This window comes from Coffea arabica, chromosome 3c (assembly GCF_036785885.1).
Source record: "Coffea arabica cultivar ET-39 chromosome 3c, Coffea Arabica ET-39 HiFi, whole genome shotgun sequence".
Classification (NCBI taxonomy): Eukaryota; Viridiplantae; Streptophyta; class Magnoliopsida; order Gentianales; family Rubiaceae; genus Coffea; species Coffea arabica.
In genome coordinates this window covers 3,111,682-3,131,391 of record NC_092314.1, presented here as the reverse complement: position 1 = coordinate 3,131,391, position 19,710 = coordinate 3,111,682, and the positions used below count along the sequence as shown (strand labels likewise).

At 35.5% G+C, this 19,710-nt stretch overlaps 3 protein-coding genes across 10 annotated transcripts; 1 reads left to right on the top strand and 2 right to left on the bottom strand.

The window, feature by feature from the left end:
* The first annotated feature begins 2,537 nt into the window (after positions 1-2,537).
* On the top strand, positions 2,538-3,436 carry LOC113734970 (uncharacterized). The gene has a single exon (XM_027261762.2). It carries the CDS (start codon positions 2,700-2,702, stop codon positions 3,189-3,191), a length of 492 nt encoding a protein of 163 aa, XP_027117563.1. The 5' UTR covers positions 2,538-2,699; the 3' UTR covers positions 3,192-3,436.
* Positions 3,437-3,919: 483 nt separating this feature from the next.
* On the bottom strand, positions 3,920-8,530 carry LOC113734146 (uncharacterized). 5 transcript variants are annotated; one of them, XM_027260502.2, is made up of 6 exons: positions 8,443-8,530; positions 8,171-8,230; positions 6,771-7,189; positions 5,655-6,202; positions 5,484-5,547; positions 3,920-4,612 (listed from the first exon to the last, which is right to left on the bottom strand). In XM_027260502.2, exons 3-6 carry the CDS (start codon positions 7,147-7,149, stop codon positions 4,188-4,190), a joined length of 1,416 nt encoding a protein of 471 aa, XP_027116303.1. In that variant the 5' UTR covers positions 7,150-7,189; positions 8,171-8,230; positions 8,443-8,530; the 3' UTR covers positions 3,920-4,187. The 5 variants fall into 5 exon arrangements, with proteins under 5 accessions (XP_027116303.1, XP_071937952.1, XP_027116304.1 ...); XM_072081851.1 differs by lacking the exon at positions 8,171-8,230 and having other exon boundaries at positions 8,443-8,477; XM_027260503.2 differs by lacking the exon at positions 8,443-8,530 and having other exon boundaries at positions 8,171-8,409.
* Positions 8,531-10,017: 1,487 nt separating this feature from the next.
* LOC113734144 (uncharacterized) lies at positions 10,018-14,042 on the bottom strand. Of its 4 annotated transcripts, none has more exons than XM_027260499.2 (3): positions 13,817-14,042; positions 12,274-12,688; positions 10,018-11,215 (listed from the first exon to the last, which is right to left on the bottom strand). In XM_027260499.2, the coding sequence occupies exons 2-3, from the start codon at positions 12,641-12,643 to the stop codon at positions 10,179-10,181; spliced, it is 1,407 nt and encodes a 468-aa protein (XP_027116300.1). In that variant the 5' UTR covers positions 12,644-12,688; positions 13,817-14,042; the 3' UTR covers positions 10,018-10,178. The 4 variants fall into 4 exon arrangements, with proteins under 4 accessions (XP_027116300.1, XP_027116299.1, XP_027116301.1 ...); XM_027260498.2 differs by having other exon boundaries at positions 12,274-12,653; XM_027260500.2 differs by having other exon boundaries at positions 13,831-14,042.
* Between the last annotated feature and the right edge of the window lie 5,668 nt (positions 14,043-19,710).

The following is a 19,710-nucleotide window of genomic DNA, read 5'->3' as shown; positions in this document are numbered from 1 at the left end:
TGTCTAGAATTTTTTTTTTTATTAGGATTGCGTTGGAGCGATTGACGGAACACATGTTTCGGCCTGGTGTACAGCCGAAGACAGGGAACGTTACCGGAACCGGCATGGTAGCTTATCACAAAACGTTCTAGCCGTGTGTGATCACAACATGAGATTTACTTATGTCAGGGTAGGGTGGGAGGGTAGCGCACATGATTCTAGAATCTTACAAGAAGTCATACAAGACCCTAATTGTGCATTTCCGTGGCCACCAGCAGGTTAGTCCAGATTAAATCACATAATTCCTTTCCGCAATGCGTCTTCAAAGTTTATATAAATATAATTTCATTATGCCAGGGAAGTATTATGCGGTGGACGCAGCTTACCAGAATATGACAGGATTTATGGCTCCATTTAAAGGTGCACGGGGAACCGCGCAAGAGCGGGCAGTGAGGATACTTTTCAACAAACGTCATGCATCGTTAAGAAACATTATAGAACGTACGTTTGGCGTCTTGAAGAAACGATTTCCAATACTTAAGGGCCCTATGCAGAATTACATGATGGCTACGCAAAATAATATTGTCCTGGCTTGTATGGCCTTGCACAACTTCATGCGCGAGTATGTTCCAAATGATGCATATTTTGCCGAAGAAGAAGCAGATATAGCATTGGCAGATAACATAAACCCCTTCAACCCAATGCCAGCAGCACAAGGACCAGATATGTCGGCTGCAGGAATTGCTGAATGGAATGAAAGTAGGAGAGCAATAGCCGATATGATGTACTATTATCAGCACCAGTAGAACATCTCCTGTCATTATTTGTTCAGATAGTAGGCCCAATAAATTGTACACTTATGTCTCGTCTATGTATTAAAAAATTGATAATTGTTTAAGTGCAAATGGCACTCAGTATTTCGAACACAGCCCTAAAAAAAATTAAATGTTGTTTTTCAAAAACAGTGAATCCATACACGCTTGTTTTTCAAAAACACTCTGTTTTTGAAAAACAACTAATCCAAACAACATTGAGTGTTTTTCAAAAAATGAATAGTGCTGTTTTTAAAAAACAACCCCAAAAACAGCTAATCCATTGGGGAATTCTTTTGTTTTGTTTTGTTTTTTTTTTCCTTGGGGAAATACGGTTTATGTACTGTAACAGTCAAATAGGTACTCTCGTTTTCTGTCTGCTACTAGTATAATTTATCAATTGAATGGTTGTAAGCATCCATGATTACAAAAATCTTTTGTACATGATAAAAAAGAACTTTAGCTTTTGACAAGTCGAAATCATGCTCAAGATTATCAAAAATATCATATTATCGTCATCATTACTGTATAAAAAGTATGACGAGTCTTGGCAATAGAGAATGTAAGAGTGTATGCCTAAATTACCCATGTGTCTTTTAATTCGAGTCATTGCATTTCAATCATGCAATATTATACCAAGAATTTAGCTTAAATATGATAATCTTTCCTCTTCAAAATTTTTATAACTATAGAATGCACAATAAATTTTTAATGGCTTTGTACACAATAAACATTTTGTACAGCTACCAATTGCTTAATTTTTTGTTCATTTTCTTAGTTTATATTAGGGTAAAAAATAAAAAAAAATTCCTTGTGGTAAACTTAATACACAGAAAAGCCCTCCGTGGTTTCAAAATATACAATACGACTCCTCATATTTTGAACTAAATTGTAAAGGTGACGGAATCTGTTAAACTTAACGGAAATGGACGAAATGACCAAAATGCTCTGATATAATTAAGCAAAAGACAGTTCAAAAAAATCATTTGTTTTATTCTCTAAATAGAAAGAATTGAGGGTTAAGGGGTAGAATAGGTATATTTGATAAAAATTAGGTATAAATTTTTTTTTTTTTTAGATTCCATTAAGTTTTAACAGATTCCGTCACCTTTACAATTTAGTTCAAAACATGACGCGTCGTATTGTATATTTTGAAACCATAAAGAGCTTTTCTGTGTTGTATTAGGTTTACCATAAACGGTTTTTTTGTTTTTTACCCTTTATATTATGCTAACAATCAAAATTTTACACAAAAATTTAATATATTAAAGATTTTATATCTTGGAAAAATATATATTACTAGTAATCTCTAAAAGCACCCGAGAAAGTAGATTGAAATTTCGCCCGTACAACTTTCTATGAGCCCGTCTTTAATCTCTAGCCTCTATATTCGATCATGAAAGAAAAAATTGTCCTTATACATATCCTACTTAAAATATTATATATAAGGCACAAAACCAAGTCATACCTGCACATTTGGCTTAACTAGGTTCTGATGCCATCTTAATTTCCGGAACTCTCTTTTCTGTCCATCATTTTAAATGTATATACAAAAGTCCCTAATGAGAGAGATAATGGCAGATGTACACATCTCAAAGGTTTATATGCATGTTGATAGATATCCATGATCTACATGCATGCATGACCTATAGGACAATATATTAACCTTTGAGAAAATTCTTCAGCAAAAATGCGTCGTCTTTGATAGGTCATACCAAAAAGATTATACGTAAAGCAGTTAATTTCATGTAATCTTAAGAGAAGAAGCCTTCATTTAAAACCATTTATATTGTCTGTGGTTCAACCTTTTTGCTACACCAAGAATCTTAATCTTATAAAAAAATCTTTTCCACTTTAATATTATTCGATTCTTTTTATCCATTTATCTCCCTACAAATCTCCACCTCCATGAGAATTCATCCCTTGTGCAGCAAGAGAAACATGAACATGAGGGATGCTTCTGATTCTTCAGTCAATGGACATGCCCTCAAGAAACTCAGGAAACTTCCTCATGTCTTTGGCAAGGTCCTAGAATTGCCCTTTGGGTCTGATGCTGATGTTGATGTTGAAGATAGTCATGAAACCATTCGCTTCATCGCAAAAGTTGAGATCGATGGCGAGGATGTTGCTAATGAAGTCAGGGCTCATGCCGTTGAGATTCACCCTGGGGTTACCAAGATTGTGGTGAGGAAGGATGAAGGAGATCTGGACTTGTTGCTGGACAAATTGAACATAGATACATGGCGTTTTAGGCTTCCGCGGTCAGCTCAGCCGGCCTTGGCTTCTGCGGTGTTTGTCGATGGAGAACTTATTATCACGGTGCCTAAAGGCAATTCTCGAGAGTTTGGTGATGGAAGGGACGTGTGGCTCGGTGACAGCCGGCTGGTTCTTGTTCAGTGAATTAAAGCTTAAACATTCAAGAAAGGATGATGAGATGGTAAACATAAGGGTTTGCATGAAATGCAAAAGTTTGTATTGCCAATGCATTGACGCATGTTTGTGTTCTGAATCTAATGTGCCTGCTATTTAATTTGTGTTATTTCTGATGTACTTGATCAGGAAAACATACAGTTTAATGTCTATTTTGCTTTTGTATTGCCAGAGTTTCAGTAGACGGTTGAATGGCCATGAATTCGGCTGGAAAATTTGTATGGAATCCTCTGTTAATGATTTGCTATTGCTATCTTTGCTATAAAGTAGATACTCCTACTATTGTTGGATAGATTTACGTTTTATGTGTTGGTTGACAAGGTGATTCAAGGACAAAAGACTAGGATGTTTATCTATACTCATCTCATGTTTCTCCTCCTCTTGATGATGCTCTCTTCTACACATCAATTTTCCTGTAACCAAACAAATGGTTTTTGTTGCCTCCCAATTTAGCCATAGAACAATGCTCTCTAAGTGCAAAATTTGGAAGCTTTGGGCAAGCTAGATTCTGATTGAGGTCTAATCACCCTAAGGTTCAGCTAAATTGATCACAGCTCCATGCCTAACAGCCCTTTAGGTTGACGAAACCAGAAATCCAGGATTTACACACAGAAGATGAAAAATTTTGTAAATATCCCAACAACAATTTGCACGCCTTTTCATATTTGTACCTGCAATGAAACAGAGCACCGCTGAACTGAAAACCAAAGAAAGACAATGCCATTACACGATGATAAGGATATCGTTGTTGTTGACATTGATTACCCTTCGCCATTGTCTTTCTGGTGGACATGGATATAGCCATTGCATGTTCACTTGATAAGAAAATATTCTCCTAGAAACAACAGAATCACATGCCAACTAGAGAGACGGGGCAACAAAATCCTTGTACAAACTACACACAAAATTTTGGTACAAGGCTTCTACACAGAGTTGTATAGACACACGACGAGCAGCTTAAATCGCTCAATTTTCAGTTTCCAAGTTAAAGTGATCCTTGAGAATATGTTTGGGAGTTCTTCCAAATCCCTTTGCCACTTCTTTCATGTCCTTGAATTTCGTTATCTCCTGTTTCAAATGGTCCACCTTGCTAAGGAAGGAATCAAGTACGGCATCTGCATCAGGAGAGGGCGCACGCTGTGAAAGTGTGGATCTCTCATGGTCAAGCTGTTGATACAAATCTTGAATGCAGTTCTTCTGGACAGAAAGGGCTTCCTCTGCAAGTCGGTATTCAGACTCCTGCGACTTCTTTAATGCCATTAGAATCTGATCGATTTCGTCCTCCAGTACCAGAGTTTCCACTCGATGATCAAACTTCGAAGATAATAGTGGCTGTAGGAATCTGTTTGCAGGAGGATCCTCGTGATTCTCAAGTTCCAAAGCTCCATTCTCTGTATGAGATCCACAGAAACTAGTGAATGCCAAGGCCTTGAATGCAAAACTGAATCAAATTATCATAGAATAAGACGCAGAAAGAATTTAGAGCAAGGACTGTCTGCATTTAAGACTTTTGTTGTCCCTTAAGAAGGTCAAATACTTTTGACCAGTGAAGGAACAAGAACTCAGGTTATCTTCAAAAAATGAATGATAGCCTCATAACACTCAAAAGGCCAGTCATATACAACAGATGGGGCCCAGCCAAAAACTTAATCAACTAATGCATTTGTCAAGATGATGATGCAGTTGTATGGATGTATTCTTTGAGACAGTCAGTAAACTACAGTATCCATCTGTAGGCTTGCTGTGGAAAAGCTACAGTGCAAGAAGTCTGTACAGAATTAGTGCTTCACCCAACAAATACATAAGGCTCGCTTAACTGACAATTGCTACAATAGTAGTTAGCAGGAATTAACATTCACAGATTTCTTTCATTAACACAGTTTGATGGTCCAGGGAGGATCGTGCACTCAATAGAAAAGTTTATTCATGATATTGAGTCTGAATGCAGATGATTAAATGCTCAAACTATCTCTTTCATTTAAACTCCCCACATGTACAAGTTATGACTTTTCTCTATTTGCCTAATCTTTAATGTTGTCAGATCCAAGCTAAAAAATTTCCTAGATGGTGCAATTTATCCATCAAAGAAGACTCTGTCATCACAAAATTGACTACTAATTCCCTGCACATATGCCTCTCTTCATGTGATGTCTCTCAAAAACTACTCTAAAGTTCCTGAAAGAGCATCTGCACACAAGCAGAAGTTGAGAGCTTTAATTCATCTGAATATAATGTTAAAAACCAAATTGCAATAGAAGTTACCTTCTGTAACTTCAACTATTTCTTCCTTCTTCCAGACATCTTCAAGGTCTGCACCCTTTCTGAGCTGATGTTTACAAAAGACTGGTCATGATGCTGTCTTGAAGCTGTAGAAACAATAGATATTGCTTGACTAAATATATTTCCTAGATCAAAATAGTTACTGAGCTATACCTTTGACATTGCCAATGAGATCTGATCCAACAACTGTTTCGCACTAGCTCTCCGAGAGTCACGCAGAATAGATATGCCAACACTCAGAATCATTTCAATGTCATCCCGAGAGTCGATAGATTCACAGGTCTTTAGAAGTTTTCTGACATGTGAAACAAGATCCAACCTTGAATCACAGCGCCTGCAATAGTACTCTGCATCCAAACCAATAGTCCCCCCAACTGTACCAGCCATATAAGCCCGGAGACCACAGTTTAAATGGGCAACATGACCACAAGCATAACCATTTAGTAATGCTTGGCACCTAATATAACTATACCCACCATAAGATGAACTTACGGTCTTACAACAAAGAATACAACAACAATCTCGGCAGAAACCAGGTTCACTGCAGCAAATATCACAAAGCATGACTCCTGAAGCACTCCCAACTGCTCCTAAACTGGTACATGTTTTGTTACCAGCCTTGCAAGTCAGATCTGCCATTGGGGAATCAGAGGCTGACGTTTCTTCTGCCTCCACAGAGGGTGGATTCTCCTCCTTATCATCTACACCAAAGTTGAGCTATCAAATTGAAGAATAGCATGGGAAGCTGAAAACAGTGTAGTGCAGCCAAGTAGAAAGATCAAAATTCAAATGAACAAGGACTTGCAAAGTGAAAAATTCAGTCTTCTGACTAAAGAAATTTTTTGCTATGAAAGAATTCAATCTGAATGTCCTCAAGAAAGAAGAAAAGACAAGTCTCAATCAGTTGATCAACCAGAAAAGAAGATGAACCCTGAGCCCTTGCCAGTTCCCAGTATCCTTTCTAATTAATTTGCAAGCCTCAAAGGCTTAAGATGACCAGAATTTTAAGTTAAGATCCTGTTAGATGCTGAGCTTCTAATATCCATCAGCTTCATTTCCACTAATCAAAATGCATATAAGAGTGGAAGAATCTAAGATCCATATGATTGACCTTAAAACTTGTTGAAGTTTAATCATGCATAAGAAATTGATATGAGTTCATGTACAGAAATTTGCATATACTTGCTAACAATACCATTCATGTTCTCATAAATCATATGAAATTATATTGCTCACAGACGATTACAGTAGATAAATTCTGACGCAAACCTGTCATTCCAAAAAGGCGTAGCTGCTTTGAAGGGATCTTCCAACTAAATGAGGCAAAAAATGCATTAACATCAGCATTTGGGAATTTTGCCCGGATAAACTGCTCAACTGATTGCTTGCTTGCTAAGCCAACTTTCTTACGATGAGGATCCTGAAGGTGTTTAGGAGGATAAAGGTATCTATCCAAGAAGTGGCCAGATGATGCAATCCTTTTCCCCACTCTCCAGCTCCAGTTATCCCCAGGCTTAGGCCAGTCAATGGGAGCATAAGGCAACCCCTCACCATAATCACCTACAGAAACACGATTAAGGTGAAACCCATTTTCTTCACGTGTCCCAGATATGCTTCCACTACTGGCATCTGGACTGTCAATCTCCATATGTTGTTTTTTCGCCCACTGACTTAGCTGGGATATCTAGCTGCATATAAGGCAGAAAAATCCACTACAACGGTTACTATAGATATTCATCTCACAACTTAGAAAATTGTTGCCATAAGGTCATTTAGCTAAAACAAAGCAAAAGAAAATCTTCGAGAATCTTGAATCAGCAATTAAACAAATGAACATAATGAGATATCAGGGCCAACAATAACCTAATAAAGACTTCATTCAACTATGCCAACCAGGGCTGCGGTTGATTCAGAAGAGCGAAGTTCAAGCTCAACTCAACGGCAATCAAATTCACAAAGTCTAAGCTCAAACTCAACGCTATTGATAGGGACCTAAAAAGTTCACTCAACTCATCTTAGCGTGATATCCCTCTGCATCCTTCAATCAAAATGACTCCATGTCCAAGTCACACTGTTCTGGCCATCATCACATCCATTGAACTTCTATCCCAGAATGTTTTCGAAACTCTTAACCATTTCGCAGCAGAATTTCAAGTTTAAAGTTCAACCAAAAAGAGCATCAAATTCAAACCCCAGTAAAAAAAAAAATTTTCACCGATCAACTTTAAGAAAAGCAACTAACACAGTCCCATTAATATTTCGACCATTCTTCTGTCAATGAGTCAGTGATTCAGCTCCTCACTATTGAAAAATCACAAATTTTGATAAACTATAATTTTTATATTCATCCATTCGTTTGTGAAGTTTAATTTTCTCTAAACAAGTACCATAAAATACTCGGAAAAAAAATCCGTATTAATTTATGATTCACGTTTACTAGAAGTCAAACGAGAACAGAAATGAAATCTATAAAATTACAACAAAAATTACCAAGAAATGCAAAAAAAAAAAAAAAAAAAAAAGCACAGATTTTCAGAGCAATGCAAATTCCGAAACCATTCAAAATAAATAACATTTTCAATTGAACAAATGTACAAGTACTTTTCTGCGCGTACAGATATCAATGTACACGAACACACGCTAATACACACGGTCGTATGAGTTAATACCTGAACGAAATACGCATTATCTGGTGAGAAGCTGAATTTGATTGAAAACAGGGAGCTCGCCTAATTGAACCCAAAAAACAAGAATTTTTTTGTTAAAAAAAAAAAGGGAATGGAAGAATTGGAGAATTAATTGATCAATTAATGAAAATGATGATTAAAAAAATTTCAGAGCTTGATAAAAGAACAATTGTAGTGGCGAGATATAATTATGGAAGATTGCAAGTATTATGTATGTACGGAAAAACAGAAAAATGCGGGAGTAAGGATTTTACGGTGGGGTTGAGCTGTATCTGATTCAGAGAAACCCCAAAAACCCCGTCACTCTGTTGACTCTGTTAGTCTGTTGGTGTCTGCTCCGTTTCAGTTTTAATAATTTCGTAACGGCAAGTCGGCAACTTTTGATTAATCAGCTTTGTCCAAGCTTGTTATCTGAAATTCTAACAGTGCCCCTGGTTTTTTTCCCTTTTAAATAAATAAAATATCATAATTAATTTCGTTAACATGCAGAGGTCTAATCCAATACAGCATCAAAGTGTTATTTATTATTTGAGTTTTTATTATTCGAACTATGCTTAATATTATATTGTTGAGAAATAGTCTAAGGTCACAATAAATTTGAGAAAGCCTTGAGGGTATTAAGGAGAATTTGATCCATTACCAATAAAATAACAGTCTATTGAAGTAGAAAATATTGCACCAATCATCCTTTACATTTTGCGGATGTGAAATAAGTTAAAAATAATAAAAAAAAAAAGAAATAAGCTAATAAAAGTTTGTGATTCTTTTTAATCAGTAAGCATTTTCACACTAACGAATCTTCAAAATATTTTGCATAAATGGATACATTTAAAAAATGTACAAATTTAGACATTTAAATTAAATTAACGGATAACTATTAGATAATATCAATCAAATCTAATAAAGAAGAGCATAATTCAAAAATCTAAGGAAAATGGTAACATGGATTGTTATCAGGTATTATTAATAAGTTTCTAGAATAATTCAACTCGGTATGTTTGGATAGGAGATTATTGGAATAATAATATTTTGAAAAAAGAGTATTGTAGCACTTTTTGTGATATGATATATGCGAAATGAAAAAGTAGTTGGAAAAATGTGCTTATGATGCAATAAAATAATTTTATTCAAATAACAACCTATCCCAACGATTCAGAAAAAATAAAGAAAAGAAAAACCCAAGCTCCATAGGTTAAGAGGCTGATTCATAATCAAGCTAACTTGAGTTGATAAAAATTGATACAACCCAAAAGATTTTAGATTTGTATTGTTTTTATTTGTATTTTTTTTTATAGTTATTTCTTTTATAGCTTTGCTAATGTTGAGATAAAAACTTAATGAAGCTCAAGAACAAAAGAAGAAATCAAATCCAACTCGACAACAATAATGTTCAAATAAACCCTTATTGCACTAAATAAAATAAGAATAATAACATTATGATAAATCAATCTCACAATAACTAGCCCAACTTGGTTTGGTTAGTTAAGAACAATTTTATAAAGTATTTTATATGTAATTAGTAGTAAGTGTAAATGCGTGTCATATGTGTAAAAAGTAAATTTTAAATTTAAATTTAGATTATGTGACATGCATCTGAACCTATTTGTTAGTTAAAATTTCATTGACGATGCATAAAAATTAATTCGTTGCTATATACTAATCTAATATTGCTTGTGAGTAAATTTTACTCTTTCCATCTCTAAACGATGATATCTCCCGTTTGTAAATGATCTCTTTACATCTTCTTTATTGTATTAATCATACGAATTATAACTCAGCTTGTAATTACTTGTAAAAAAAAAAAAAATTAAATCCAGTCAGCGAGGGGATACCAAGAACTAGTTAGCATTTAGCAACCAATCTGCATATCACCTTGAATACAAAATAAAGTTCGCCTTCACAATTAGTAAAATACAGAATGAGTAGTTGTGACATAGTCCAAGCACTAGAAACTAGAAGGTCCCATACTAAGAGGTAATGCAGATTCTGATCAAAATGAAAACCCATCAAGTGGTGCAAATTTAGCTAGAATCTCAGCCTCTTGCTCAGCTGATCTCTTCTTTCTAAGCTCCCACTCTTGCTTTTCAGAATTGGCTACCTGAACATCGTGGACAATCTTTGGGAGACACTCCATGACTTTTTTTTGACTGGAGGAGTATTGAACGATCTTTTTGTTGGTCAGCTTTACATTTTGAGTGATCTCTGCCCGACGTGATTGCAAAGCAGCAATTTGTTCATCAATTTCCATTAGAGTTAACAAGGCAGATGCTTCGTCCGCCTGACAAATTTCTAGTTGCTGCTTTGCTACGCTGTATTCATTCCTGAGTGAAGCAACAGTAGCCATATTGGCATCAAGGTCAGCAAAGAACTTTTCAGCTTGTCCTGATAACTTCTTAGCCTCTAGGAAGATGTTGCTGGCCATTGGAATTTCTTCAATCAACTTTAGCATGTAAATTTCTCTAGGACTCAGTGTTGGATCGTTTTTGAGCTTAGATGCCAGGGCAATGAGTTCAGTAAGCTTGTTGGAGTCAGCTAAGCTGGCAAAACCCATGGCAAGAAGAGAAGAAAGTTTTGATCGGATTTGAGTCATGCCTTCTTTGTGCGAAGAAGAAGCAGGGTTAGAAATTTCAGCTCTAGTGACAGGCAGAGAGAGGATTTCGTCAAGGGAATTCAGGAAATAATCAAAGTCCTCGGGAATCAATGCAGGCTGAGATTCGTCAAGGGATTTCAAACCCTGTGGTTTGAGATCAATCGGTGAGTGGCATGCACTATCATGTGGAGACACAATAGCATGACTGTCAGAGACTTGGCTACGTCCCAAAATCTTGGTTGTTGGAGCACTCGCAAGTGTTTGTTCTTCTACTGCAGGCACATCTACCATGAGCTCTTTACCGCACCGCCTAGCAGATTTCTGGCCTGGTTTCTTTACTGCAGCTTTTTGTTTTTTATTAGAGACTTCAACACCTTTTACCAATTTACCCGGTTCTTTTTTCAAAGGGCGTGATTGGGGACTAGGACTGCATTTGCCTGCAAGAAAGAAAGATTATCCTGACAAGTCCATAAGCAAAACACCTTGCAGGAAGAAATTGAATTTTAACTTTGTTGCAGAAAAGAACTTTGAGCAATAACTTGTACAAACTTACAGAACTCCCGTTGAGAGCTAATGAAGGTCACAAACCCGCAACACAAAGCTGTTACTACTGTTATGATGGCAGACAAATGTTTTATGAATTGCTTATGAGTGCTATTATTTGGATGGTAGACAAATGTTTTATGAATTGCTTATAAATTTCCCTTGGTTCTGATGCTAATTTGATTTGCAGGGTTCAGAAATCATGGTGAAATAAAGTCTGATAGAATGAGGAATTGGATGGGTACATCATGATACATTCAATCAATTCCATACGTCTAACAAGGTGAGGTGCCAACATTTTTTGAAAGAGTGCTCACGCAGTCGTATATTTTCAAGAAGAATTTGGCAGAAGATAGAAGGTCTGAATCATGTAAAAGTTTAAGCAGATATCCTTGAGGAGAAATAGGTACATAGTTTTGCATAGACAAGAAAAGGGTTTGAAGATCAAAAGTCTATTAAATTAGACGACAGCAAATCAATTCAACTAAAGCAAAACTTTAAGGTAGAAAGCATGTGCCTGTTAGCTATGTTCAAAGGAGAGAAGTACAATGTTTAACAGAGTGTGATCATACAACCAAATGGAACAGAAGAAGAGGTCTCTAACAACAATGTAATAATGTACAAAGATTTCAGGTTTCAGAAGCCAATTGATGTCTACTGAGACTATACTGAAATATACCCAACTTGTAACTTAAGAAAGACATAGAACCACCATCTTTTGGTAATGAACTGCTACAGATTAACCACAATATCACCAAAACATACTACGTATATTGGTTCAGAGCTAATAAACCAAAGTCCAAGTAACTTTTATATACTCATTATCAACTATCCTCAATCCATGAAGATTATATTGGAAAAAAATGACGAAACATAGAATACAGTCCACAAAGCAATGTCAACACGCAACCTTCAAAAAATCTCTGCACATTAACAATGGCAAATTGCTTACTTAGTTTTGAAGAATGAGCTTCTGCTGGAACATCCCAAGTGAATGATGCAAAAAATTCTTCAATGTCAGCTTCAGGGAATTGTGATTTAAGATAACGTAAAACCGATGGCTTGCTCTGGAATAGTAGTTTTCTAGTAGGCTTCTTTTGGAGCCTCTGAGGAGCATACAAGAACCGATCATTGTAGAATCCTGCCACCCTAACTCTGGTTCCAACTCTCCAACCCCAAATATCACCAACATTTGGCCAATCAACTGGAGCATATGGCAAACCTTTGCCCGACGCTCCAGGTGGAACTGGACTAGTAAGAACTTCTGATTTTCTTTTCAAGGGTCTGCAGTCATGACCTGCCTTGGAAACATCAGTCTTCATGTTTCCTCACCTTGCAAAAGTCAAGCTCAATGGAATTCAATGTCTCTGGTGCACAATTAATAACGGGATAGAATTCAGAAAAGTAAGCAGGTACAAAAATGACTAGATCTTATTCCACATCTATTCTAGCTAATAAAAGTTCAACAAGTCTCCTTTTGGCTGCATTTTCGATTTTCAAGCTCTTGCATTAGAATATGTCATGTTCCGTAGCACAATGTTTTTTCCAATGGATTCATGAGCTCAACTATGAGTCAGTCATGTTAATTGATTGATAGTTATGACGTGTAAATCAAATACTTTACGGGAAGAAACACATGAATTTAATGCCAAATATCCACATTTCTTGCATAAGTTTCAAATTCTAACTGAATTAAAAAATTTAGCTAACAAGCCTACTGTAGAGCATAACCGAAAAGGAAAAGCTAAACATTCTGTCCTAAACCAAGTGAAACTTATACGCTATACTGTACCATACATCCCACCGCTCATAATACTCAAATGGCCAAAGATTCTGATAAGCATGCAACTGCCTACATGTATTAGGAGCCACTCCCAACAGATGGAATACAAAGATTATACTGATCACTAAGTGATACTTGCACGCCTTTGTACAAAGTAGAGTCCCTACACCAATTATCAAGAAACATGTTTTTGTCCTATGATGGTGCAAAAACTAAACACTTGAGTCAAAGTGGATGCAAAAAGGGGCTTGTTACAACATATTTGCAGAATGAGAAGTGAAAACTCCAGATCCGATCATCTTTGGTTGCTGAAGTAGCAAACCAAATGGATCGACTAAAGCATGAAAAGAAAACCCCAAAAAAAAAAAAATAGTAACTAGAAAAGAAGCTAAAACAGAGATGAGAATGTTGACTCTCGCACTAGATGAAAAATGTTACCCCAAATACAACTGATTTTTTCATTAACAACATGCATCTATCTATAATTTCTTGTAAAACAATCCCACCACTCAAAAGAAACGGTTTGATTATGTCTCTCATTCCCCACCCCAAGCAATCCCCCAAACCGTATGTATATCCACATATAAAACCAAAATAAGGGACGTTGTTAAAATGCAGGAATTCTAACAGAAAATTGCATTCAATTTAAGAACATTTGCATGTCACGCTGATCAAGCCAAGAAATGTGAACAAAGATCAAAATAATACTTACGGCAGAACACCTACAAGTGAGTGTCTGATCAGAGAGATAATTGACAAAGATAGGAGGAAATTGGTAAATGGTTCAGCTCCAAATGTTAAGGGGTCTTTGAAAGCATCTTCTGATGGTTACTACTTACTAGATTGCAACTTAAGAGGCCTTTAGCCTTTAGGCTCAGCTATGCTCTGTTTTTGCATGTGAGTGTTTAAGTGGCGTTGAACGGTGATCTTCTTCAGACTGGCTTTCTCTATACTCGTGTCCAGATTATTGGAAGCATTCGGTGACAACTGGTAGGAAATAAAATGACTATTTCACCCCTCCTAGTTTTCAGCCTTTGTTTGGGAATAGGGTGAATCAAAACTGTTGATACGTTATTATTTGAAATCATTTTTTTTCCTTGCATGCACATTTTATCTTTTTAATTATCTTTTTATTTTATATACATTAAATTACTTGGCTATCTTTCTAATTACCTTTTAATTTCATATATATTAAATTACTTGGCTATATATATGCACGAAAAATTTGATATAATAGCTTTTCTTTATTTCATATTTTTTAAAAAGTAAGGAAAAAAGCACCGGATATGAGGCATGTGAACTCCTATTTGAAATGGCAGCTATATTTTCGTATTATTATGCACCTGCAAGTTATTGTGGGGATTTGTTTTCCTCTTCTTCAAAAAAAAAAAGGTCATTTTATTTATCAATGTAAACTTTGGATGTAGCGCTACAAATGAATCGAGTCAAGTTGAGTTTTGACCTACCGATGTCTGTTTTGACTTAATTTTATCAAGTTCAAGTTCGACGAACTCTCAATGTAAAGTTTGAACTCGATATCGATCCAAATTCGAATCGCCTTGAGTTTAAACCCGAGTTTAAAAAAATAAATAAAGTAATAATTTTTCTTAACAAATAATAAAATATTAGGAATTTATATTAATTTCACTACTAAAATTATGTATATATATATATACATATACACACACATATATATATATACATACACATAATCAAACTGGCTCACGAGAATTGAATATCTTTGAATTTGAATTCGATTTAATTAATTCGAACTCAATTCCAACTCAACGTTGACCAAGTTGAAATCGAGTTTTGAGTTGAGCTGCTCGAGCGGTATGCTGCAGCCGTATTTAGACCAGATACAATCACACCTCCTAGAAATACGATTGGTGATTTTAACGCATTGTAACCTTATCACATCTACGGGGAGCTCAAGCATTGAAGTTTCGGAACTATACATGGTAAAAGTCCACTCATGCTCTTGCACAGTTTATGAGTAAAGTTTTTACTATCGTTTACACTTTTGAACTGCTTAGGGCAATTCACATGGTATAATCGTAACGTACATACGTTATAACCATTGAGCTTTTACACCATATGAAAGCTTTATGTCATTTATACTTTTGAACTATTTTCTAGCTGATAGAGCCATTCACGTGACGTTATTCTACCAATAAGTACGTTATGATCATTGATTTTCTATACGATATTTTTAGCGTTATTCAAGTATTTTTGACATTTTTAAGAGTTCTGAATTCTATCTACTTCCATCACTAGTATTCAAATGTGCAAATTTGGTAAATTGTTAATGGCAAGAAAAAAAAAAAAAAGGAATTCTACGGTTTAAATTGCAGAGACACATTCTCTTCTTTCTTTCTTTCTTTTTCTTTGGATGTTTAAATTGCATATGTATACTCACCTCTATTTTTTCGTTTTTGCATTGTTTAAATTGAACAGCTATATTTTTTTCTTCCTTTTTGGTCATTGATTAAATTGCACAGCTATCCTCACCTTTTATTATTTTTTTTTTTTTTTGAAATTGGCACGATGTGAGCTTGATACAAAACTGAGGAGCATTCCAAGTTAATTGCACAACCGGAGTTTCGTCCATCATGCCGGAATCAATGGTGTTACACACGCAATGATATGATAGTGAATGAGCCTTTTGGGTTCCGCAAGGTGAAGATGCATGCTACAGAAAAGGAGTGGACGTTCAGGGCATCCCTTTGTTGAGTAGGATATCCTGGTTAAAACATCAGCTCCAAGCACGCAGTTCTATAATAAGGTCGAAATGGCCATTATGCTCTTCTGCATCTTATTCCAACCCTGCAGCTGTTAACGAAAAACAAGCACCACAAGAAAATTACTACCAACCGAAGAAAAAATTACGCTGAGTTTGTTTGGATAGGAGTTTATTTGAATAATTTATTTGACATAATTACTGTAACATTTTTTGCGATGTACCTGTAAATTTTTTTTTTTCCTCTTCGGTAGATTCTCGAGTGAAAGCATTATGTTAAGTGTGTAGAAATTTTGTAGCGAACGCCAAAGAAAATTTTCATCATCACTGGCCTTGTGTAGCTCGAAGATGATCCTCCCGTCAACCATGACATAGATTTATAGGATTGCTCTCCAAATAAAATTCGCCATTGTTGCCTGCTGATATACCTTGCTTCCTTGTCTTTGCCTATATGGTCATTGTCATTCTCTACCAAGAGTCACCTCAAGGGAATAACGGTCCGTATTGGTGTTGCTTCTTTTTTAGGTATGAGATATTGTGCACAATATGTGCATGTACTTGTTCGTGCCTACGTCAATGTACAATGTTGCTAGATAGGTGGTAGTGAAACTAAATCTAATTTTATGTTTTCTTCTTCATTTTTTTTTTTGTAGGAAGATGAGAAACTACATTAATTAAGCTACAATTGAGTCAGAAACGTGAATCTAGGAAGTTTAACAAAGCACGGTGAACAACATTGATGGGCATGAAATCTTTAAATAAGGCATTTATGTTGCTGCAAGTCTCAAGGTTTCTTGAATAGTTCGCTTTCATAGTTAATTGAATTTTACATTTCCCCAGAGTATATGTACACTTTTAGCTACATGATGAACTTCCGAGGAATTTAGATTTCGATGTGTACGCATTAATTAGCTTTTGCTCAGACTATAAATACTACTCCCTCCGTCCCACTTTGATAGTCCTGTATTCCTTTTTCATCTGTCCCAAATTGTAGTCCACTTTCCAATTGAAGAATGTAGTTATATTTTAATTTTTCTAAAATACCCTTATTTAATGTAAGTAGTTGTTACTATAAACCTACCCCATTTAATGAGAGTTGATTCTTTTTTTACCATCCATTCAAGTTCCCATAAAGTTGTACCATATTTAATGTGAGGGTATTTTAGGAAAATAGCAATCTAAATTTACTTTTCCAACAAAGTTAACTACTTTTTCTTAAACTGTGTGAAAAAAGAAACAGGACTATCAAAATGGGACGGAGGGAGTACCTTTTAAGGGTGGGCATGGGTCGGATTTGCTTCGTCTACTATTTGATTGATCCGACCTATAATCATTTACTAACTCATCTCTACTGAAGTAAAATCGGATTAATGAGTACTCATCTCGTCTTACTTATCATTTAATTTTTTTAAAAAATAATTTATATTAATTTAATTTTATATTTTACATGATCATTTAAAATTTAATAAAGATTTTATCTCAAATAAAGTTTTCTACTAAGAAACAAGCACGAAGGAGTATCTTTGAGAAAGGAAAGAAAAAAAAAAAAAAGATGTATATTAATCAGGTAGCAAGTGAAGGCGCACCACCGCACCAGTCCTCTTTGAAGGAGCATCTTGAGCAGATTCCAACGAATGTTGATTTGACTCCACGCTCGATCGATTTCCATGCAAAGATTCTTCATGCATTGTCATCAATTGTTCTGCAATCTGATTGGACGTAAAGTAGCACTGATCAGTACATTAAACAGGGAAGCAGGAGCAGGAACGCAGTAATTGTCTGGACCTCTCATGAATTATGAAATGGCGACTTTTCTAGATGCAGAGCGCAGGGCCCAGCATGCTGTAGTACTACTGATGGAATCCTGTCGTCTCACGTATGAAATTATGGGCATATGCAGCAGAAACAGACGAAACTTCACAATTTTTATGAACATTTTAAGCAGCTAATTAAGATGAGTACCTCCTCAATACTGCCATCCTCAATCTCAGTGTTGAAAGAAAGGAGTAATCTCTCGTGCAACAGAGACTCTAAGTCTTCTATATGGAGAGATACTGTATTTATATAACAATTTAGGAGAAGTAAGGTCCTCTGCTAAACCAAAAATTCCTGTTATAGAAGCAAAAACCAAAAAAAATGTAGCGATGGCTAACTTAAATGGTCTTGAGACACCACATTACCCGTCTCGACTCTTGTAAATTTAAATTGCATGCTTCATGCACGGGTCTTAAATTATATACTTTTCTATCATTCGATCTTGAAAAACAATTGCATCATGCCAATTGCACGGTTTAAGATCAACTTGTTCATACATTAAGATGATTAGTTAGAGGTACAAACGTATACAGTTTGCTGTATGGCCAATGAGACTCTGGTATAATGACGAAACTTGACTCGACATATAATTGGATTCTTCGGCGCTATCAGATTCAAGATGAAAGGATTTGCATGCGGTACCTTTAGGTTGAGAAAACCAAGAGTTAATTTCACAGGCTAGTTGCTGAGATTTCATGAAAGAATCACGGCCACCCCATTGGTTTTGGACGGCCATTTGTAGGGCTGTCCATCTTGATAACAACATTGATATTCCTTCATGGAAGGGAGTAAAAGGAGAGAGAGATTCATCAGGGTTTAGATGTTGACAGGATCCAGCCATTATGAACCTAATATTAAATCTCCTCCTCCCTCTCTTCGCTGGAAGAAATCACAATGCCCAGAGACAGAGAGGATTGTTATTTGTTAGGCATTGATGACAATGCCATAGTTTTAAGGTGAAGGATGGTGCGAAATCGGGATCGGTATAGACCTTTCAGCGAAACTCGGGAAAGCTTGGCAATTATTTGTGAGATGCCCTTTTTAATTAAAAATAATAAAAGAGAAAAAAAAAAACACTAGGATTTCCATAGCTAGTTTACTAGCATTATGTTGCATGCAATGCACGGATTTATAAATAATCAAAAATAATTTAAAATTTTAAAATAAATGTAAGGATTTAGACATTTAAATTTACGTCCCATGTTATGTTGGGATTTGGAGTTTGAATTTAGCAAGCAACGACTATTACACATAACATCAACAAATTTATTAAAAAATTAAAATGATTCAATAATCAGAGAAAATGACACACGTCAAAGTATTAAAAATATCTCAATTGAGGAATGAAAAAACAAAAGATTCTTACTACATTTGAATTTGTTCCATCTAAATTGAGTTTGCGTTTATTATAGTGCAGTATTTTATTATTCTTACACAGAGCTTAGGCATTAATATGGCTAATTAAACTGTTTGAAACATCTAGTTCCTAAATCGTGCACTTATCTAATTTTGAAGAATTGTGTATTAATCAGGCTGATGCCATTGACACAATTATGGTTGTAATCAAACCGAACTGCTTGCCACAACAACTTGATCAAAAACTCGATTTGAACTCGGGTTGATCGGGTTCAAGTAGCTCAATAGATTTTGCAAGTCGAGTTCGAATATCTAGTAGTAAAATTTGAAAGTTCATTGGCCCTTGTCAAGCTTTTAATTTTAATTCTTTAATATAATATTATTATGAAATTACCCTTGTACTCACAAGAGTAGTTGAATTTATGAAATTTTTCAAGTCATATGAAATTTTTTGAAGGGCAATAATGTCTTTTTCAAAATTCCCAAATTTTCATGATTCAATCTCGATGAAACTCGCATTAACTCGACCCTCATGTGAGTCAAGCTTGAATTCTGCGAGCAATTCATCAAGTTTGAGCTCTAATAATGCTACCTACTCGAGTTTGAGTGTCCTTTTACATGTCGAGTCAAGTTTGAATACGATGATACTCAATTTCGATTCGACTCAATTGTTTTTTTTTTAAATACAAATAAAA

Excerpts from the sequence above, each read along its gene's own strand:
- LOC113734146 (XM_027260502.2), bottom strand. The coding sequence starts at position 7,149 with ATGGAGATTGACAGTCCAGATGCCAGTAGTGGAAGCATATCTGGGACA. Across the intron at positions 6,203-6,770 it reads ACGCCTTTTTGGAATGACAG|ATGATAAGGAGGAGAATCCA; the intron begins GTTTGCGTCAGA and ends ACTTTGGTGTAG. Across the intron at positions 5,548-5,654 it reads TCTCATTGGCAATGTCAAAG|CTCAGAAAGGGTGCAGACCT; the intron begins GTATAGCTCAGT and ends TGTAAACATCAG.
- LOC113734970 (XM_027261762.2), top strand. The coding sequence starts at position 2,700 with ATGAGAATTCATCCCTTGTGCAGCAAGAGAAACATGAACATGAGGGAT.
- LOC113734144 (XM_027260499.2), bottom strand. The coding sequence starts at position 12,643 with ATGAAGACTGATGTTTCCAAGGCAGGTCATGACTGCAGACCCTTGAAA. Across the intron at positions 11,216-12,273 it reads AGCTCATTCTTCAAAACTAA|GCAAATGCAGTCCTAGTCCC; the intron begins GTAAGCAATTTG and ends TCTTTCTTGCAG.